Source organism: Dromiciops gliroides, chromosome 6 (assembly GCF_019393635.1).
Source record: "Dromiciops gliroides isolate mDroGli1 chromosome 6, mDroGli1.pri, whole genome shotgun sequence".
Taxonomy (NCBI): Eukaryota; Metazoa; Chordata; class Mammalia; order Microbiotheria; family Microbiotheriidae; genus Dromiciops; species Dromiciops gliroides.
In genome coordinates, this window is record NC_057866.1 from 23,053,382 (window position 1) to 23,075,249 (window position 21,868).

A 21,868-nucleotide genomic window follows, 5' to 3' on the forward strand; every position below is an offset into this window, starting at 1 on the left:
AAATCCCAGGCAGGGAGAGCAAATGTTTTGGGGAGGTAGTGAGATAAAGATTTGTGTTTCAGGACTGCCTCTTTTTTTTTTTTTTTTTGGTGGGGCAATGAGGGTCACACAGCTAGTAAGTATCAAGTGAATGAGGCTGGATTTGAACTCAGGTCCTCCTGAATCCAAGGCTGGTGCTTTATCTACTGCACCACTTAGTTGCCCCATAGTACTGCCTTTTAATAGATAGGTTTCTATAAATGGGTCATATAACCAGAGAGGATTAAAAGGGGGAAATTGTCCCAAACTCTCATTAAGAGAACAGACTCAACAAGCTATCAGCCAGCATTCTTCACTGTGAATACCTGGCAAAATTCTTGAATGTATAGTTTAAAATGTGGCTTTTGATCCATCATCATGCATTTATTTTGAGTGCCTACCATGTGCCAAATACAAACATCTGTAAACAGGTGTAAAACATGTAGAGCCAGTTTACATCATACTAACTTTATTTCTTCCTTGACCAGGTGACTGAACTAGTACATTTGGGGAATACTGGGAGAGTTTACCTAGATGTTAGAAATGCACTTGACAAAGTTATTAATGAAAAGGTGCCAAAATATTGGGTATTGGATAGATGGATTCAACTAGATGGTTGAGGGAGCAAACTCCGAGAGGTAGTCAGTAGTTAAATGTCAGCCCGTCAGAAGGATGAAATGACCCAAATAACGTGTGCTTGATTATGTTCTATTTGATGTTTTTGTGAGTTACTTAGATAAAGGTATAAAGGACTTACCAAATCTGTAGGTGACAGAACTGAATAAGTTACCTAACACAGTGTGAGGATCAAAAATTCATTTGTTTTCAATCCTAGGAGCCCCCCCCCCGAAATCTTGATGCCATTGAGCCAAATCTAATAACATGAGATTGAATAGGATAAATGTGAAGTCTTAAGTTTGTAATCAGAACTTTGCTTCATAAATGCAAGGTGGGGAGGGGGAAAACATGGGAAGATAGCAGTTTGAAAAAGATCTGGGAGTTTTAGTGGACTTGAACTCTATGGGTCAGCAATGTGATGTGATAAAAAAGCTAATAATATTTAAAGTCACATTAAGAGAGGCATGACTTTCAGAAATAAGGAAATGACCATTTTGTGCCATTCTGTCTTAAATCAACAACGGAGTGTTAAGTTCTTTTCTGATTGCCACCATTTAGGAACATTATTGATAAGCAAGAGAATACAAACAGCACCAAACAAGTGGACATTCTGCAGACCTCTTTGTAAAAAGTTACTTTTATGTAATGCAAATTTACCTAGGGACATTGGGAAGGCAGGCAGGCAGGGGGCCATGTGCATGTGGAGGGAGAGGGCCAGCACACAGTTCAAGGACAAGTGAGGGCCAGGGACAGAAAAGCAAGAGCAGGAGGAGGAGTACATGGGGCACAGAGCCAGCTCCGTGGGGACCTGGCCGGAACTGAGAGAAAGAACATGAGGGGTGGACATATGGGGGCCAGACACAGACAGCAGAGGACAAGCAATGTACAGGGACCAGGGACAGACATGTGGTACCTGAGAAGGCACGCAGGGCCTCTCTCAGTGCCAGAAGGTTCAAGCCAGGTCTGAGAACCAGTGGTGGCCATCTCTCTGGGCTTCCTTTCTTCTGCTTTTATTTGGAGATTTGTTTGTTTGATTTTTTTGGTTTGGTTTGGTGTGGGCATGGAAGGCATGGAGTGCTAAGCTAAGGGGCAGGAGTATAGAGCGAGAATTATTGTACTATATGCTGAAGTTTACATAGGTGGGGACTTTTGGAATTCAGATCTTTTTTTAGAATTCTTTATTAAAGTTGAATTTGTAGAAGGTGAATTTACTTAAAGTGAGAACTGTCTGTATTCAGAAGAGAGAAGGGCCTGAAGTTCTTACCATATGATGATTAATTGAAGGAATGAGGGCTGTTTATGTGGAGAAATCTTAAAGGGGCACACCTCCTCACTTGGGTTATTGGACTGAATCTGTTTGACTTTGGAGGCAAAATCAAGGGCCATGAGTACAAATTCAGAGGTAAATTGAAGTTTGATATCACAAAGAATTCTTAACAGAGCTGTATAAAAGTGGAGCCAACTTTCTGTAGAGATGATTCATTCATTCCTCTTGAACATTCAAGCAAAGGAGGATGGGTTTGTTAGAGAGGGGAATCTTACTGAATGGATGGGATGAAAAAGACCACTGAGGTCTTTTCCACTTCTGAAATATTAATTGAAAGTCCTTTGAATGACTACTAATTAGCAGGTTGGGGAAATCTTTCTATTGCTGCAATGTCTTTGAATATCTTCAGGACATTTCTAACTTGAGCTCTTAATCAGTTAACCAATAGATGTTTTGTAGTTTGCCTTAGACTGAAAAAATAAATTAGTTAGAAAATCTTTATTGACTGGAGAACAGTGCTAGCCAATGAAATGACAGATATTAAAAATTCATGGAATTGTGGATAGAGCACCTGCCTTGGAGGCAGGAGGACCTCAGTTCAAATCTGGCCTCAGACACTTCTCACTTACTGGCTGTGTTGACCCTCGGCAAGTCACTTAACCCTAATTGCCTCACCAAAAAAACCCCAAAAAAAACCCTGGAATTGAGTGGTAATTTAAGTAGAAGCATTAGCACATTTTCATTTCTAGTAACAAATCTTGAAGCTAAAAGAAAACAAGGTTGAGGAGAGATGATTGGAGGAGCCCCAAATTTTTTTTGTTTAATATTAGAAGGGTTATAGAACGTGGTTAGACTGGGAAAGGAGCAAACTGTCATAAATAGATTGGTAAGAATGTCAGGCAAGTTTGATAAGATGAGAAAAGAGGTAATTTGGAATTTAATTGTCTAGAAAGGACATTTTAAAAAAATCTTGATGGATTGATAAAGAGGAAATGCAAGTAAAAAAGGGTAAAAACATGATGGATTTTGTTGCCTTGTAATTCTCTCAAAATGATCTTCAAGAGTTCCAGTAGAGTTTGGATTTCGTGAAATGACATTAGTACAGAGCTAGGTTGTGTAGCATGTCAGAACTGAGTGAGAATACTGAATTCGAGGTAACCAAGAGATGGTAAAATTAATGCATCCATCTAGGGCCCTGGTAGAGAAGAGACTTTGGACTTAAGAGAGAGTGTGGTGTTTGAAGTTCACATCTAGTACATTTGCTTAAATTTTAGTGGCAAGTTGGAGTCAAAGGATCTGGTAGGATCCATTCAGAGTTCCAGCCCTATGCCTCACTTCCTCTGTGGCATTGGACAGACAAGTCTGTTCCCCTCTCTCACCTTCAGTTTACAAGTGTGTCAAGATGGGGAGTTTTGACTGGATAGCCTGAGTTTCCTTTTTCCTCTGAATTATATTAGTTTTTACATATTTTTTTCTTCAAAACCTGACTCTGCTATATGGACGCAGGACTCAGAATTTATTGGGCTTATTATTAATCACTTTTGTCAGTATTTTACTTATGCCTTCTGAACTTAGGTCTAGGAAGTCAAGAACTTGTGTTTGGGCCAGTTCTCTCATTTATGCATGGCAGTTGCTCTTGTTTTTGTGGTATTTTTATTCATTAAGTCTTTTGGAAGTTTGTTTAAAAGTGGTCTTATTTTTGGTAGGCTTGCCTCTATGATTCTGCTGTGAAATTCTCATGCTAGGAGAATAGCATTATCATTTCCATGGCGACAGACAGTGATGTCCTAAACACAGAATGGTGACTTCATTGCAGGATCCAATAGAAGGGAAAAGCCATGGTGGGAGGGACAGCCAAAGAACAAATTGATTGGAGGCTAGCAAAAGAAAAGAACATGCTTATCAAGTAGACTTTCCTTTCCCTGTCCAAGCACTGTTTGAGGTGGAAGGGTGGTGGTGGGGAGCAATCTATAATGTGTGATGAGGGGGAATAGCACTTCAGACCTCTTGGCAACTTTAATTCCAATATTCCAATTCCAAGTAGATGCTAACAGCTCCGACTGGTCTTCTTCCTTTGCATCTTAATGTAAGCTCCTTGAGAGCAGGGACTGCTTCATTTATTTATTTGTTTGTTTCTTTGTATGTCCATCTCCTGGCACATACATAGTAGGTGATGAATAAATGCTTGTGGTTTGATTGGTTGACTTCGCTCTTGGGGATGTACTCAGTATAAGCAAGAGGAATCTTTATGGTTCTTTGTCTCCCCATATACCCTAAGTGTAAAGATTTTCTTCCACTTATCTGGAGTATATAAGTATTTAAGATACTAGAATATACTTAATGTAGTTCTTGATGAGGCACTTGGTATAGTTGCTTAGAAGAAAAAAAGCCTTCTAGGTAAGTATGATTGGACTGTGTAATGGAAGCTTTTTTTTTTTTTTAATCTCATGCAGCTCAAAGAAAATGAATGGAACACTGGATCACCCAGACCAACCTGACCTTGATGCCATCAAGATGTTTGTGGGTCAGGTTCCTAGGAGCTGGTCTGAAAAAGATCTGAGGGAACTATTTGAACAGTATGGTGCTGTCTATGAAATCAATGTCCTGAGGGATAGGAGCCAAAATCCTCCCCAGAGCAAAGGTGAGGACTTGGCTTCCTTCTCATTGATGAGCAAAGATGTAATTTTCCATGTGCTGTTCCTCTTCAATGTGATCTGGTGATGATTGGTCGAATGATCTAAGATACCTGTTTTCTCACTTATCAATTACTTCTGCACTTAATGAGAGAAGGCTGCCCTTTTAGCCAGACTTTGATTAGGAAGTACTTAAAACTTGTTGACTTGGAAAAAAATAAAAAAGTCACTTAAGGAATAAATGATTGGGGATGATAAGAATGAGGACAATTGCTGATACTCATTTCACATCAGTAGAAATTCATAAAGTGCTTCTCATGTGCAAGGCACAGTACTTGGCATTGTGAGTACACAGTGAGGCAGCATAGCTTATTATTTGTGGGATTCTGGGTTAGTCATGAGCCTAGGATTCCCCATATTTATAATGACTCAAATCATACATAGAGTCTAGGCTTGATAGTCTGAAAACCGTGCCAGTAATTGGAGCTACTCAAGAGTGCAGTGGGTGGCCTTGAGAGCTCTTCACATAGAGTTTGCATGGCCATTTGTCAAGTATGTCATAGTAGGGAGTGCCTTCTGCTAACATTTGGACTAGTCACCCACTGAGATCCCATCTTACTCTATGTTTTGTGATTCTGTCCTCTATACCTTAAAATGCTGTAGAAATGTCATTATTAAAAAAAACAAAACAAGAAATTTCATTATTATTAGTGGTATTCTTTTGCTGTTCTTACTACTGCTGCAGCCACCACCTCTATCCCTCCTGCCAAAGAAGTTGACAGATCAGTTGAGTTTGATCTCAGAAGAGTATATATTGTGGTATAAGAAACTATATCAGTCTCAACCATGTCTCATTAATTTCTTATTTAGATAGGGCATTTAAAAACTCACATGATCTTGTGCATTATTTTGTTTTTTCTCCATCTTGTATGTACAGGCAAGCGGCTCTCCTTGCGAGAGTTCTGACAGTACTGTTTCTATCTGGAAGCCAAGCTCTCTATAAATTGCTTTCTTTCTTGCACAAGAGTGGTCCTAATCATTTAAGTTTGTGATTTCAGGGTGCTGTTTTGTTACGTTTTACACCCGGAAAGCTGCACTAGAAGCACAGAATGCTCTTCACAATATGAAGATCCTCCCAGGGGTAAGAGGAGAGCATCAAATCTGTCATGAAGACCTAGAGTGGTTTTACCAAGTAGGCTGAGCTCCTGGGGCTCAGCACTGAAGGCTTTTCCCCAAAGAACAGGCTCCCAAGGAATTCCACAGCTCTCCACAAGAAAGGGATTTTGACAAAGTTTATTTTTTAAAAGGCTGGTGGATGTGCACACCTTCTCAAAGAGTAGAGAAGGGGAGTCATTGTCTTCCAGGCATCAAAGCTAGACTAATCGATGCAAAAGTTCCCTGTAGCTTTGTCCATTTGACATCTTGACTCTGCCTGTTTTCTGAGTCCTCAGTTTGGGATAAAAATACTGGCTGTCATGGAAAATCAAGAAAAGCTTCCAAGACTCCAATGTTAAAATTTAGTACCCTAGACACGCTAGTGTTCTGTCTATTGGACACACAGACTTTGGTTGCTTAGTGTGTACAGTATGCTGTGATGCAGTATAACATCGTGTATAATGGAATATGCACTGAGGACATACTGAGATATGGGTTCTGCCCTTCAGAGACTTAAAAAGTCCATATAGCCAATGCGGGAGGATACAGTGGTAGTATTTTTCTTTTTCAGATGCATCATCCTATACAGATGAAACCTGCAGATAGTGAAAAAAACAATGGTAAATATACTGTTGATCTTTCCTCTTGTCAGGACAATTCTCTAGGCTTTGTTGTTATGGAAATTTCTGAATTCCAGAGATACCCAGGTGGGTTGGACAGGAAATGGAGAATTATCTCATTTGTTCCATACCATAACAAAAAATAGTATGGCAAATAAAAGAAATTAGAATTGTTAGCAAGTCAAATATAATATAGTTAAGAACTGTTTAGAAGTAATTGGAATTTGCATCCTGGTGGTTATAGGCCTTATGGTTGGAAGAGAAAGGGGAGATGGCAGAGAATTTGGGGGTGAGATTTGGCCACCAGAGAGCAGGTGGGAAGAGGCCAGTGAATGGCAAGATGCAGTGAAAATTGGCCCTCAGAGAGCACAGACACCTTCACCCTTTTTTTCTTGTCTTTCGAAGTAACATTTAGAAGCTTTTTGTACTTTGGTCTCTTAGCAGTGGAAGACAGGAAGCTGTTTATTGGTATGATTTCCAAGAAGTGCAATGAAAACGATATCCGAGTCATGTTCTCTTCCTTCGGACAGATTGAAGAGTGCAGAATATTACGAGGTCCTGACGGTCTGAGCCGAGGTAGGAACACTTAGCTCTGAGGGGTTCAATGGGAGATTGTTTCTCTTTGAGTCGGTGAGCCTTCTGTAGCAAGGACTTGATCTGTGTGTGGTGGGAGTTGGTCGTAGCCCTATTGTAATACCATGTGTTTGCCCTTTTATGTTAAAGCCTGTCTCTCTCAGCAGCTGTGCTGGAATGAGTCTTTGCACAATCCCCTTCATCCAGCGACACCATGCTGCTTTCTCAAATCGATCTAAAACTAGCTTTCTGGCTTTGTAAATGAGAGGGCTTTGGACTCTGAAGACTGAGGATGTCCCTTCTTCTACCAGGTTGTGCGTTTGTGACATTTACAACACGAGCCATGGCACAGACGGCCATCAAGGCGATGCATCAAGCACAGACTATGGAGGTAAAGACCCCTTGGGAAAGGTGGAATGGGGATAATTTCTCATTTGTTGGGCCAGAGTGTCAAGGCTTACTATTGCTTTCTATGAGAGAAGAGTGGTTGTGTAGTGCGAGAGTAACTGCCGGCATAGAGCAGGGGCAGTTGTGGGTCTCTTTTGATGTCATCTTCCCACACTGTTTTCATGTGCTCAGCAGACAAAGCCCCGAAGCTAAAATCGGCTACCTTACCTTTGACACCCTTATCATTGAGCCTTTTTAGCTCCTTCCCCCTTTGGCATTGGAATTAGAGAACACTTTTTTTTCCCTTATTTTTTTTTCTTGATTATCTCTTTAGGGCTGCTCCTCTCCTATTGTGGTGAAGTTTGCAGATACCCAGAAGGACAAAGAACAGAAGCGCATGGCCCAGCAGCTGCAGCAGCAGATGCAACAGATCAGTGCTGCATCCGTGTGGGGGAATCTTGCTGGGTTGAACACTCTGGGACCCCAGTACTTAGCAGTGAGTCTTCATGCCTGACTCTTTACCCATGGAGTAGGAACTCCTGGCACTGGGTTCTGAAATAGATGCCAGCAAAGCAGGCACAGTAGTGGGCAGACCCCAACATGGAGTCACCCAGGCATCTGGCTTGTCTGTCTGTCTGTCTGTCTGTCTGTCTGTCTGTCTGTCTGTCTGTCTGTCTGTCTGTCTGTCCTCTAATTGCACCTGAGGCTTCTGTGACAGGCAGAAAACTAAGTTTTTATTCCATTTATCTTCTCTTCCTCTTTCCTCTCCTCCTTTTATCACCATGGTCTCATTGTACTGCCTAGTCTTAGACACTTTCCTGCCTGGATGCAGAGGTTTCCTGAATTGTTCCCCTCCCATGAGAGCAAGAAGCTGACATGATTATTATAGGAAACTTATAGATGTCTCTTCCAAGGCCCCTCTCCCTCCTGTCTCCCTACTCCAAGGTCAGCAGCTTGAACAGACCCAGATGGAGCATCCTGGGAGGCTGTCTTGGAGCTAGCCCTCCAGAGAGGTGTAGCCAGGAGAAGGAAAGAAACACTGGCCGTCTGAAACAGGCCATTGGCAGAGTGCCCATGGAAGACCACAAGCAGTGTCTGAGAGGTGGCATTCTGCCTTTTGGCTGTGGAGAAGCTGGGAGAAGGAGATCGCAGGGCTAGGGCCGGGAAGGGGGCAGGGTGTTCCTGATCAGGCCACTGATAGAGCTTCTGGGCAGGGTGTTCCTGATCAGCACACTGCAGCTGAGCCATGACAGTTGCTCTCGGTGTTCTCAGAGCATTCTGGGCTCAAATTTATTAGAACCCAGTACACTTTCAGTAACAGGAAGGCGGTGTTTAGTCCATTTCCTCAGCTTCTAGCTTTCTTTGTGGGCTGACTTGGTCACTTTGATCAGCTCAGCTTGGGCTCAGATGGCGAATAGGCTTGTCCCCAGAGCTTTCAGTCCTCATTCTGGTGAAAGCCCCTTCAGGACTTTGCCTGATGCCTTAGAAGACTGGTGAGAAACAGCTCTCCTTCACTGCTGCAGTTCCCTTGTGGCTAAAGGCTACAGGACATGTCTGGAAGACCTGAGCACAAATCCTGCTTCTAACCCTGCAAAGCCTCAGCTTCCTCATTTGTAAAATGGGGGTAACACCTATTTCTAGGGTTGTTGGGGGGGGGGTCAAGTGACATGTTAATGTGATTTGTAAACCTTAAAAAGCTATCTCTGTGTGAGCTTATATTATCTTTGGGGGCTTTACTTCTGCTTTAGTTTGGGGGCCTTATAGGGCATTCTCCTTATCACCCTTATCTATAGCCTGGGTCTCTGTCACTGTACTGAGGGTTATGGGGTTTTGAGTTTGAATTGGTTTCTGCCACTAAAGTTGCAGCTTTTACTTAAAAAGTATGTAACAAAGGCAGATAGAAGTAAGTGGACTTAAAACTGTAGTGTGCATACAGAAATGAGGGTCATGGGGCACCAGTGGGTGGTGTCATCACTAGCTTGGGCTCAGGAATGGCTTTCTGGAGAAAGTAGGACACAGAGTAATGGGGGGAGGGGGAGCAGGTTTTTTTCTAGGCCTAAGGGACAGTTTGCATAAAAAACTTTTGAGGCAACGAAATAAAATGATCCCTAGGGAGCCATCAGTGTGGATTGGTTTATATGGCACAGTTCTTGTGGCTGGGGAGATTGGAGCTGGAGAAAAGGGTCCTGCTCACTTGGAGGAGAATCAGAGTGATTGTAGGAATTGTTCTACAAGTGTGGGGACTTGTAATCACAGGGAAAGCACAGAGGTACAAGATAATAAAGGCGTCCGGCCGGTGTGGCCAAGATGAAGGGTGTGGGGCTGGGAAGCAGCAGGACCCTGACGGGGGCAGGGCAGCAGCTGGGGAGTGCTCTCTAGAGAGGACGCTTTCTGCTCAGGCACTTCTCAGGTGGCAGTGAGACATTTAGATGGAAATGACTTGGGTGCCTCTGTGGAGAGAGGTGACCGTGAGTCCTTCAGGGGCAGAGCCTCGGGCTGGAAGGGCATTGGGGGCTGTCCTTTGGCTGTGCTGCTCTGACTTCTCTCCCTGTTGTCTTGGAACCTTGGAGGCTCTTGCTGGGCCATGTTGTGTTGTGTCGTGTTGTGCTGGGCTAGGCTTCGCTGCTGAGCTTCTGGGCTATCCGGGGGGGTTCTTGCACTCCTCCCCCTCCTCTCTTGGGGCCTGGGCCTGTGTGCTCGCTTTGCTGTGCTGTAGAGTTCTCCCAGACGCGGAACCAGCCCTCACTCTCACTCTTGTTTTGTTTTTTGGTGTAATGTCTAGCTTTATTTGCAGCTCCTTCAGCAGACTGCCTCTTCTGGGAACCTCAACACCCTGGGCAGCCTCCACCCAATGGGAGGTGAGTGCCTTTTTCATTGGCTGTATCGATTGGCTTAAACGCTTCATAACATCAGACCTTCACCTTAAAGGGAACCCATCCTGGAACTTCTTGTTCCATGTACTTAGGGTTGATTCTAGGCTAGAACTAGAATATTTGGAGGAATCAGAGAAACTCTGCACTCCAATTCTGAATCTCCAATAATGAGTTCTGCCGCCCAGTATCATAAGACTGAAATGGATCCCCCTAGGTGAAGAAACACTCAGATTGTGGTGATTGCTGGAGAAAGCACTGGGGGAAGACACAAGTTCAAATCCTGTTGTAACCCTTTAGTTTAGATCCTGGGAATGTTATGCAGCTTTTCTCTACCCAAAGTTTCCTCATCTGTCAAACCAAGAGGTTGGATTTGATGGCCCCTAAAGTCCTTTCCAGCTCTAAACATGTCATCTTAGGATCATTTCACCCTCATAAATTTACCTGTGCATTAAAGTAGGTGATACTAAATACCTGAGGTTTCTCCTTTGGTCTTTCTTGGAGAAGTGTTAAAGAAACTATTCGTTTCCATAACAAAATGTCTTTTCCCAACCCATCTGGATAACTCCCCAGGAATCCTGCATAGCCAGCTATCTTCCTCTGCATAGAGGAAGGTTTGTTTTGTGGCCATGGGAGAACTTTTCGTGTATTTTGGCTAGAGTAGGGGGGTTTTGGTCATCTTTATCTCTTATGTAAGTAGTATTTTTTAAATAATTTAATCTTGAAATTCTTAATTCCTTGTAAATGTGCCTTAAAATAAAAAATTTTTAAAACAGGCATACAAATATCTTCATCATTTAATAATACAAAGAGACCTCTACCTTGTACCTGAAGTAACTCCCCAGAGTCCTATGGCATCAAAGTATAGCATTGGCCCATGGGACTGCCCCAACCAGTGGGGAGAGCATCAGACAGGTGCCTTCAGGGAGCTGTCATGGCAGATAAATGTTCATTTTCTTTATTCCATGGGATAATAGTCAAAAATAATTTCTGTCAAGTGATCGGCAGCAGCTTCAGACTTTGAAGGGACCTCAGCAGCCATCCATTCCAACCTATAACTGAAAAGAGACCCTCTGTAAATCTGTCTGACTTGTGCCCTCTGGTCTTTGTTTGGCAGCCTCCTGGGTAAGGGGGCTGCCCCCCTTCTGGGGAGATTGCCCTGCTTTTGAATCTTCTGGTTGGGGTGTTGTTCCTGACCTGATGACTAAATTGGTCTCCTTAGAATCTTAGGTTCTGACCCATTCCAACATGATAGCTCATTAAATAGTTGAAGAAAGCTATACACCTTTTTTTTTTCCAAGTTAAAAATCCCCAGATTAAAAGGTGGTTCATTTTGAGCTAGAGAATTATATGTTAGCATACTCATTTTTTTTAAAAATTAATAAAGTATTTTATTTTTTTTCCTGTCACATGTAAAGATAGTTCTCAACTTTTGTTTATACAAGCTTTCCAATTTCAGATTTTTCTCCCTCCCCCTTCCCCTAGACAGCAAGTAATCTGATATAGGTTTTTTATTTTTATATATATATATATATACACACACACACATATATAATAACATTAAACATATTTCTGCATTAGTCATGTTATAAGAGAAAAATCAGAGCAATGGCGAAAAACCTCAAAATAGAAAAACATCAGCACCAAAAAGAAAAGAAATAGTATGGTTCATTCAGCATCTATACACCGCAGTTCTTTTTTTTTTTTTTCTTGGATTTGGAGATCCTCTTCTATCATGAGTTCCCTGGAACTCTTCTGTACCATTGCATTGGTAAGAAGAATATAGTCCATCACAGTAGATCAGCACTCAGTTGATGATACTGTATGCAATGTTCTTCTGGTTCTGCTCATCTCACTCATCATCAGCCCATAGCGTACTCATTTTTGCTTCCCAGCTCTCATTCTACTAGGTCACCTCTTACTTAGCCACCAGAGTCAGATTCTTCCTTTGGTATGTTCCCATCAGATTTGTATTTTTCTGGGAGCCAGGATGGCAAATGAGCAGGAAGAAGCACATCTCTTTCCTCCCACCCCACTCCTGTCCTCCTGTATCTAGAAAATCTTCCATCCTAGACAGGCATATGGAGATAAAGATTGCTGTGGACACTGGGGGCTGAGTCTGGCCAGGAGCACAGTGCAGGGATAAATAAAGGAGAACTGAACTTATGTAGGCTTCAGGGTGAGGAGGGCTCTCTGTGCCAAGCAACGAGGACATTCAGAAGCAAGCAGCTGTAGCAGTGTGGCTTGGAGCCTCAGTTCAGATGGGTAGCAGGGAGAGGGGAATAAGAGGGAGTGAAGATACTTTCAAATGTGTACTGGCAGCTCTTTTTGCAATGGCAAAGAATTAGAAATTACAGAGCTATAACTAGAAACCCCAGCCCAGATGGAAGCCTACAGAGCTTTTTGGCTAGCCGATAGAGGTAGAACCCAGCAGCAGTCTACTGGAATTCCAGAACTCAGACCAGTGGTGGAGTGATCAGACTTTTCCCTGTTTTAGACCACTTTGGGAACACTGAAAGCTTATAGATCCCCAGCCTGAGTTATTTTGGAATAACATAACACTCAAAGCTCAAGAAAGCAGTGGCAGGACTAGCTCACACATTTCCTCCAGAGTCTGACCTTTGCATAAAGTCTGAAATCAAAAAGGAGGCTAGAAGAATGAACAGTCAGAATCTGCCCATTTAAAGGCTTTTGTGCTGACAAAATCCTGACAAAACCCAGAAAAGAGTGGCTCCAAAATATCTATAAGCAAATAAATACTCAAAGAAAAACACAGCTGAGGTGAAAATTCAACTAGAATTCTGAGAGAGATAGAAAAAGTTTGGAAATATTCTTATCAAAGAAATGAAAGCGATGGAATAAATCATTATAATGGGAATAACTCCCTGAAAATTAAAATGGGCAAAGAGAAACTAAATGACCGAGACTAGAAATATTAAAGTCAAAAGACTGAAGGAGAAGAAAAAGAAGAGTGAGAGAAAGCAGGGGGAAAAATGTAAGGTATCTCAGAGCAAAAACAACTAACCCAGAAAACAAATCAAAGGGGGGAAAATCAAATAATCATTGGACTACCCGAGAGCCACCATCATAAAAGAGACTAAGCATAGTATTTCAAGGAATCATAAAAAAAAACTGCCTGGTCTCTTAGAAGCAGAGGGCAGCGTGGAAATAGAATCTACCACTTACCTCCTGAAAGCAATCCCCAAATCAAGACTCCCTGCAACATTATGGCTGAACATTTGGATTAAAGGAAAAAAATACTTCAAGTTGCCAGAGTGAAAGGATTCAAGGACACAGGCACCACAGTCAAGATTACATACAAGATCTGACACCCACCACTATAAAGGAATGAAGAGTTTAGAATGATATTCCAAAAGGCAAAGGCTGTGGGCTTGTAGCCATAAGAACTTAGCCAGCAAACTAAATATAATCTTAAAAGGGGGAAAATAGGAGAGGGGAGGGGAAGGAGAAAGGGAATAAGTATTTTTATATAGTGCCTACTATGTGCCAGGCACTGTGCTAAGTGCTTTTTTTCCCCCTTTTTTCTTTTTTTTTTTTTTCTTTTTCTTTTTTTTTTTTTGTGAGGCAATTGGGGTTAAGTGACTTTCCCAGGGTCACACAGCTAAGTAAGTGTCAAGTGTCTGAGGCCAGATCTAAACTCAGGTCCTCCTGACTCCAGGGCTGGAGCTCTATCCACTGCACTGCCTAGCTGCCCCTGCTAAGTGCTTTTTTACAACTATCTCATTTGATCCTCACAACAACCCTTCGAGGTAGTTGCTACAATAGAAGACTAGCAAGAATTCCTGATGAAAAGACCAAAGGTGCATAAACTTTGAAGTTCAAGTACATGAGTTAAGAGAAATAGAAAAATGTAAACATGGACAGTCATAAGGGACTAAACACGAAAGGGTAAGTTGCCTCCTTTCTAATATGGGGAGCTCATACATGTGTCCTCCTGGAAACCCATGGTCAGGAATCATAGAGTCTAGTTGGACAGAAGGCTTGGGAGAAGTTCTGTTATGTCTTGATGCTGTTAAAAAAAGAATGGGAAGGGAATAGTGGAATGCCCTGGGGGGTAAGAGGGAGAAGGAGGTTATGCAAAATCATCTCACATAATTGACATATGCAAGTAGAAGTCTGTATGAAGGAGGATGGTGACTGATGTGAATTTCAGCTCTCATCTAAACTGGTCAAAGGAGGCAGAATACACAGCTGGTTACATAAAGATGTTTCATTTAATAGGGAAACAGTTGGGAAGGGGAAGAAGAGAGGGGGGAATAAGAGGAAGTGCCAGTTTAGTGGAGCAGTCACCCTCAGCTAAAAAGGACTTCCTAGTGTGTCCTAGCTGCTCTTTTTGCAGTGACAAAGAATTGGAAACTGAGGCAATGCTCACCAATTAAGGAATGACTGAATGAATTATGGTATATACATGTGCTGGAATGCTGTTAGACTTTAAGAAATGAAAGGGGCAGTTTCAAGAAAAACCTGGAAAAATTTGTGTGAATTTGTACAGAGTAAAGTGGACAGAACCAGGAGAACCATTGATATGATGGTAACTATACTGTAAAGACAATTCCTTTTTTTTTGTTTGTTTTGGGTTTTTTTGTTGAGGCAATTGGGGTTAAGTGACTTGCCCAGGGTCACACAGCTAGTAAGTAAAGACAATTCATAATGAGAGACTAGCTTAAAGACCACACGTGACTCCAGAGGACTAATGAAGCATGCTACCCAATTCTTGATAGAGGCAAAGAGGATGGAAAGGGCAGAAGGAGACTCTTTTTTGGACCTGGCAAATGCAGAAATGTGTTTTACTTGGATTATGATGGACTTTTTCTTAGTGGAGTTTGGAAGAAGAAAAGAGATGATTTTTGACCGATTAAAAAATAAAATTTATTTTTAAAATAGGGTTTCTTTTTGGTCATCTGTCCATGATTCTTTTTCTTTCTTTCTTTCTTTCTTTCTTTTTTTTTTTTTTTTAGTGAGGCAATTGGGGTTAAGTGACTTGCCCAGGGTCACACAGCTAATAAGTGTTAAGTGTCTGAGGCCAGATTTGAACTCAGGTCCTCCTGAATCCAAGGCCGGTGCTCTATCCACTGCGCCATCTAGCTGCCCGCCCATGATTCTTTTAAGTTCGCTTCAGTCCTTTGTGCCATCAGTGTTTTTACAACTTGCCCGATAAAACTAAATATAATCCTAAATGGGGAGAAAATGGAGTTTTGAGGAAATAGGGGAAGAGAAAACCTTGTCATTCTCAGTTAGCCATCTAGTTCTCTTACATTTTATCTTCCTCTGAAAAGCAGAAACTTTGTAAAGTGGCCCTTCGTTTCTTAAGCCCCTTGTGCTTCCCAGATAGTTCCAAACTACCTGCATTCCATAACTGGTCCCTCTTAGTTTTGCTCTCAGTGTTCACATCCATGGGAGCAGTCTTTTCTGAAATTTTGCTTTCAATTTTGCAGGACTCAATGCAATGCAGTTACAGAATTTGGCTGCATTGGCGGCGGCTGCTAGTGCAGCTCAGAACACACCTAGTGGCACTAATGCTCTCACAACGTCTAGCAGTCCTCTCAGTGTCCTCACCAGTTCAGGTAAGGCTAACCATTACAGGGGTGCTGAATGTCTCTGAAAGTCTGGGCCTGGCTTTGCCAATGACTTACCAGATTAATCTGGGCTCTGCACTTGACTTTTCTGGCCTGTAGTTTCCTTATCTGTCAAGTGAAAGATGTGGATTTGGATTATTTCTAGGCTCTTTTTTAAAAAAAAGATTTATTCTTTTTTAAATTTTTCTTTAATTTAAATATCGTTATTTAAAGTTTTGAGTTCCAAATTCTATCCCTCCTTTCCTCCCTCCTCCATGAGGCAGCAAGCAATCAGACCTAGGTTATACTTGTGCTATTATTGTAAAACATTTCTGCATTTTGAATAAAATGACATGAAAGAAAGTGAAAAATAGCATGCTTCAGTCTGTGTTCAGTCAATATCAGCTCTTTGTCTAGAGACGGATAGTGTGCTTCATCATTAATCCCTTGGGATTGTCTTGGATCATTGTATTGCTGAGAATAGCTAAGTCATTCACAGTTCCTCATCAAACAATATTGTTATTGTATACAGTTCATTTCACTGTGCATCAGTTCGTGTAAGTCCAGGTTTTTAAAAAATCATCCCACTTGTCATTTCTTATATAGCACCATTCATTTTTATATTTGTTTATTTCTTATTTATATTACATTTATGTTATTTATTTCTATTTATATTACATTCATTTCTTATATTTCATTATAATCATCACAGCTTGTTTAGCCATTCCTGAATTGATGGCCATCCTTTTGATTTCCAATCCTTTTTTTTTTTAGTGGGGCAATTGGGGTTAAGTGACTTGCCCAGGGTCACACAGCTAGTAAATGTTAAGTGTCTGAGGCCGGATTTGAACTCAGGTCCTCCTGACTCCAGGGCCAGTGCTCTATCCACTGCGCCACCTAGCTGCCCCTGATTTCCAATTCTTAGCCACCACAAAAAGAGCTGCTGTAAATATTTTTGTAAAAATAGGCCTTTTTCTTTTTATTTGGGATATAAACCTAGCAGTGCTATTACTGGATCAAAGGGTATGCTGCACAGTTTTATGACCCTTTGGGCATTGTTCCAAATTGCTCTCCAGAATGGTTGGATTACTTCACAAATCCTCTAACAGTGGATTAGCATCCCAGTTTTCTCACTTCCCCTCCAACATCCAATATTTTCCTTTTTTGTCATTTAATCTAGGCTCCTTTCTAACTCTAACATTCTGCTGTTCATCTGGGAGGGAACATTCAGTGCCAGCCTTTACTTTGAAATATTTTGTTGGTGCCCTTTTCTCTTTCACATTGACATTGCTTAAATGGTCATATACCTCCCCACTAGCCAAATACCATTCATTCCCACAGCAAAGAAATATAGTTAAGCAAAACGGTTTATTAGCTATATCTGACAATGTACATATGCCTCATTTTGCTATCTCTTTATCAAGTTGAGAGCAAGGCATGCTTCTGCAATCCTCTCATTGGTCACTTACTCAGAGTTCTGTTGTTTTCCTTTAAATTGTAGTAGTCATTGTAAAAAATGTTCCCCTACTTTGCTTTACTGTACATCATTTCATTCTATTCTTGCCACAATTTTCTGCAGTCTTATTTGTTGTTTCTTTATGGTGTTATAATAGTTCCTTCTATTCATACACCATTATTTGTTTGTTCTACGGGAGGGACTTGATATAGGACAGTTCTTACTATCTTAGCCCTCTTTGGAATGTGTATGTCTCATAGTTATAGTAACACCCAAAGGGAAAACACTTTAGACTTTGCTAGTATGATTTCAAATTGTTTTCCAGAACAGTTGGCCCAAGTCACAGCTCCATCAGGAGTACAGTGGTGTGCCCGTCACCCCAGAGCTTCTGTGACATTTGTCATTTTTGTCTTTTGTTATCTTTCCCAATCTGAGTGTGAGATGAAACCTCAGAGTTTTAATTTGTTTAATATCCCTTTTCAGATTTAGGCTAATAAATAAGTTGTTTTCAAGACTTCTAACTTGAGATCCCATTTCATTTTGTTTCCTCTTTTTTTTCTTTTTTTTAAATTCTGGCCACTGTGGGAAGATGACAAAGCTATGTGATTGGAATTCCCTTTACAAATAAAATGCTTTCTCACTATGGATGGGAGATGGTCTGTGTTTAAGTCTTTTCCTTTTTAATAGCAGGGTCCTCACCGAGCTCTAGTAGCAGCAATTCTGTTAATCCAATGGCTTCCCTTGGAGCCCTGCAGACCCTGGCTGGAGCAACTGCTGGCCTCAACGTCGGCTCCTTAGCAGGTAAGAGACAGAGGGTGTGCTGGGACGCTTTCATCTCAGAAATGGGAAAGGTGTTCTACATCAGGGCATGATTCAGACTTAAGAAAATCATAGAGGAAATGTTCATAATGCAGAGTAAACATAAAAGTGTGATACTCTGCACTCATCTCTGTTCTCCCCACCCTGGGAGAGCTGATTGTTAAATGTTTACCTGTGTAGTACCGAATACAAGAGTTAGTCCTCCAAGGGACTGTGGGGCTGTACATTTCATAACGTAGCCAGGCTTCAAAGATGAAGAGTTTCATGAATGCTTTTCTTGAAAGACCAGGGGAATGCTTCCTACCCAAGAGTGCTGTTGTTTCTCCCATACAGGGATGGCTGCCTTAAATGGCGGCCTGGGCAGTGGTGGTCTTTCTAACGGCACAGGAAGCACGATGGAGGCCCTCACGCAGGCCTACTCTGGGATCCAGCAGTATGCTGCCGCCGCACTCCCTACTCTCTACAGCCAGAACCTGTTGACACAACAGAATATTGGTGCTGCAGGAAGTCAGAAAGAAGGTAGGCTTCAAACTAGATTTTAGGGATGATGACAGGGAGTACGGAAGAGGAGACAGAGGACGGGGAATGTCCAGAACCTGGCAAGGCATCATCTTTCAGAGGTCTGGGATTTCATTGGTGCAGAGCCTCCCTCCGTGGCTGTTTTACGCCTCATTTGAGGAGTGTTTTATTGGAAAGGTTCTTTGCCTTCTGATCACTTTTCTGAGAATTAGTTCTCTTTCCCCATAGCTAGACTAGTTCTGAGATAATAGACATAGGATCTGTCACTAACTGGAGTTGAAGATTGGTAGGGCTTCTGGGAGTTACCACACAGTAGGCAGTTACTTCCCTACTACAGTGAACTGTCAGGGGAGGGGAGGACCAGGATCGTTGTGGCAGCCAATTTGCAGCCTTACCAAGCTTTGTGAAGTCTTCAGGGAATACAGTGATCTGCTTGTGCAATATTCTCAATCCTTGAACAAATCAGAATTTATTTATTTCTAGCTTTTTAATCTTTAAAGCTGAACCTCCTGCAATGGCCTTTATCTCAGATGAAGAAACAAATACAATTTATGGCCTGGTCTAAAACCAGACAAAGATCTTAGAAATCCACTCTTTTTTTTTCTCTTTCTTTCTTTCTCAGGGCAGTGAGGGGTTAAGTGACTTGCCCAAGGTCACACAGCTAGTAAGTGTCAAGTGTCTGAGGTCGGATTTGAACTCAGGTCGTCCTGAATCCAGGGCTTGTGCTTTATCCTCTGTGCCACCTAGCTGCCCCCAGAAATCCACTCTTAATAGAAAGTTATTTATGCCTGGGTATTCCTTTTAACTATGTCACCCTCCAGAGTCTCTACCTCAGATTTAAATTTTTCAAAATGAATTCAATTTAATTAACAAAGAAGATAAACCAAGATGTGATGTGTTTAAAAAAAAAAAGCAAGGGAGTGAATTGGTCTGGTAATTTGAGGAAGGATTGATGAAGTAAAGAAATTGAGCTTTGACATAAGTTTTATTGAGTTTAGGAGGCCCACCCTAAAAATTCACTTGCCACTGAGACATTGACTATGAGAACAAGGACTTGTTCTAGCGCTTTAGTGTTCATCTTGGGCTGTGTTTTTGTAACCCATTGAGAGTTGGCATTGTTTTCACATTATAAATACAAAAGATGCAAGCATCTCTTAGAACAGCAATCAGCACTTGATGTTGGGTATGAATTTTTCCTGCTGTATAGGCAGGACCCACTTATTAATAAACAGATTATGTTCCCAGAATTCATTTGTAAATCAGTTGTTCGCAACCTGAAACACGTTTTTTTATGGAAACATTCTTATGTTAGGTTCCCAGGTCAGCTCAGAAGAGAACATGTTAACCCATGGTGAGCTTTACTATTGTACTAATAGGGCTAGCCTGATTTCTCAGTGCCAAAGTAGTACAGGATGGAGGTAAAGGAAGAGATTCTTCCCCTTTCTTGAGGAAAGAGCCCAGCCATAGTCAAAATTGGGAAAAAGGCAAATCTCTTTTAATCTTTCCATCTCCTTTTTTTTTTTTTTTTTAGTGCGGCAATTAGGGTTAAGTGACTTGCCCAAGGTCACACAGCTAGTAAGTGTTAAGTGTCTGAGGCTGGATTTCAACTCAGGTCCTCCTGACTCCAGGGCTGGTGCTCTATCCACGGCACCACCTAGCCGCCCCCCATCTCCTTTCCATACCCTTCTCTCCTTTCAATCAGTCAACAAATATTTATTAGGTACCTCCATTCATTCATGATACCTTGGAGATATAAATGCAAAAATTTAAACATCTGGTATCCTGTGCCCTTATTCTTCCTAAAGCTCTCTCCTACAGTACTCTTCTGAATCTTACCTTACCCGGCAAGGCACATGATGGTCCCAAATTACCATCCTCTTCTGCTCTGATTTACAATTCCCAATTCAGGGAAGCACCAATTTGGTATGTTTGTGGGAATGAATGAAATTGACTCCTCTCGTTAATAAACAAAAACATTAAATACACCTAAATAAAACCACCTAATCTCTAGGAACAGCACATGCTGTCCTCTTCCCTATTCCCACCCCACTTGAGTGTCCCACCTGGGTTACTCCTCAGTCTCCTCCTAACCTCCCATTGTCCATTGATAGGGTCTTTGTTCTCTTAAAGGTGATGAGTGGTTAATCTGCTAATAGGTAATAGGTAAAAGACTGGAGGCATTCCATCCAGGCCTCTCTCCAGTCCTTAGGTCACATGTGCATTTTATATTTATCTCAAACTCATATAAATTAGAATAAAGTATAAATAATTGCTAGCTATATGTTCATCTCTCCTTCCCCAAAAATAACCCCCCCCCTTTTTTTTTTTTTAATGGTTGGGAAAGTGGGGACTCACTGGCAGGAAAAAGATAGTTCATGTATAATTAATTAGTTGATAGCCCCATAGAGCTCTGATTTGTGTTTCAAACTGGGGAGGCTTATTAACCCACACCAAAATTTCAGGCAGTATTAAACAAAATGTTTTTGGAGGTTGGTCCCTTCATGCCATGCAGAAACACGTTCTACCTTTGGGTGCCTACATCAGGCCTTGGCTCCTTCATCTCTTCCTACTATAATAATCATAGTCTTTCTGCTCCCCTTCTCAGACCCCATGTTCTTTAAAAAGTTGAAACCTTTTCACTGTTGCTTACAGCTGGTTGTTTGTATCAAACTCTAGAGGTTATATAAGTAAAGTAGAAGGCCTGTGCTATAATCCATTGTCCTGAAGAATGAAATGCCTGTAGTCTATTGTCTCTTGGCTAAGCAATTAAGACTGACCCTTTTGGGTGACTTACAGTTCATCCAGATGATATTCCATTGACTCACCCGTTATTGCCAGTACCTTAGAGATCTGTGCTGTTCAGCAGGTGGGACCCCTGCCTTAGTGAAAGGAAAAGCCTCAGTTAGTAAATGGATGGTACAAAGGAGTATAAGACTAATAAGTTCACCACAAGTTTGGCAGGCTCTTCTTGATGGAATGTGTAGCTGCCCTGACCTATCTGTTTAATCAGTGGGTATTTTGAAGGTCCAGAGGGAGCCAACCTGTTCATCTACCACCTGCCCCAGGAGTTTGGAGATCAGGACCTGTTACAGATGTTTATGCCTTTTGGAAATGTTGTTTCTGCCAAGGTTTTCATCGACAAGCAGACAAACCTGAGCAAGTGTTTCGGTATGTTGGCTTCTGTTTCTCTGGCATTGGAGTTGAGGGATCTGGCTTGGGGTCACTTGTGTAGCAAGCTGTCAGTCCCTGGGTTCTTGTTGCAGCTTCTAAAGAGCACACAAAGTGACTGTGATGGGGCAGGAGTGGGCCATCAGGGTCAGAACGTGCCCGTCTCCTCATCACACCCTCATGGTGCTT

At 41.8% G+C, this 21,868-nt stretch overlaps 1 protein-coding gene across 6 annotated transcripts in view; it reads left to right on the forward strand.

Annotated features, from left to right (window-relative positions):
- The window catches only part of CELF1 (CUGBP Elav-like family member 1), a 104,404-nt gene that overhangs the window by 78,742 nt on the left and 3,794 nt on the right, over nucleotides 1–21,868 (forward strand). For 3 of the 6 annotated variants that reach the window (XM_043972441.1, XM_043972443.1, XM_043972442.1), the window contains 11 exons: nucleotides 4,357–4,544; nucleotides 5,595–5,677; nucleotides 6,263–6,311; nucleotides 6,753–6,887; nucleotides 7,196–7,275; nucleotides 7,606–7,767; nucleotides 10,054–10,129; nucleotides 15,598–15,726; nucleotides 17,861–17,974; nucleotides 18,326–18,511; nucleotides 21,536–21,679. In XM_043972441.1, the coding sequence (XP_043828376.1) occupies nucleotides 4,367–4,544; nucleotides 5,595–5,677; nucleotides 6,263–6,311; nucleotides 6,753–6,887; nucleotides 7,196–7,275; nucleotides 7,606–7,767; nucleotides 10,054–10,129; nucleotides 15,598–15,726; nucleotides 17,861–17,974; nucleotides 18,326–18,511; nucleotides 21,536–21,679 (1,336 nt within the window). In that variant the 5' untranslated portion in view covers nucleotides 4,357–4,366. The remainder of the gene's footprint in view (nucleotides 1–4,356; nucleotides 4,545–5,594; nucleotides 5,678–6,262; nucleotides 6,312–6,752; nucleotides 6,888–7,195; nucleotides 7,276–7,605; nucleotides 7,768–10,053; nucleotides 10,130–15,597; nucleotides 15,727–17,860; nucleotides 17,975–18,325; nucleotides 18,512–21,535; nucleotides 21,680–21,868) is intronic. The other 3 variants (XM_043972445.1, XM_043972446.1, XM_043972444.1) reach the window with 3 other exon arrangements.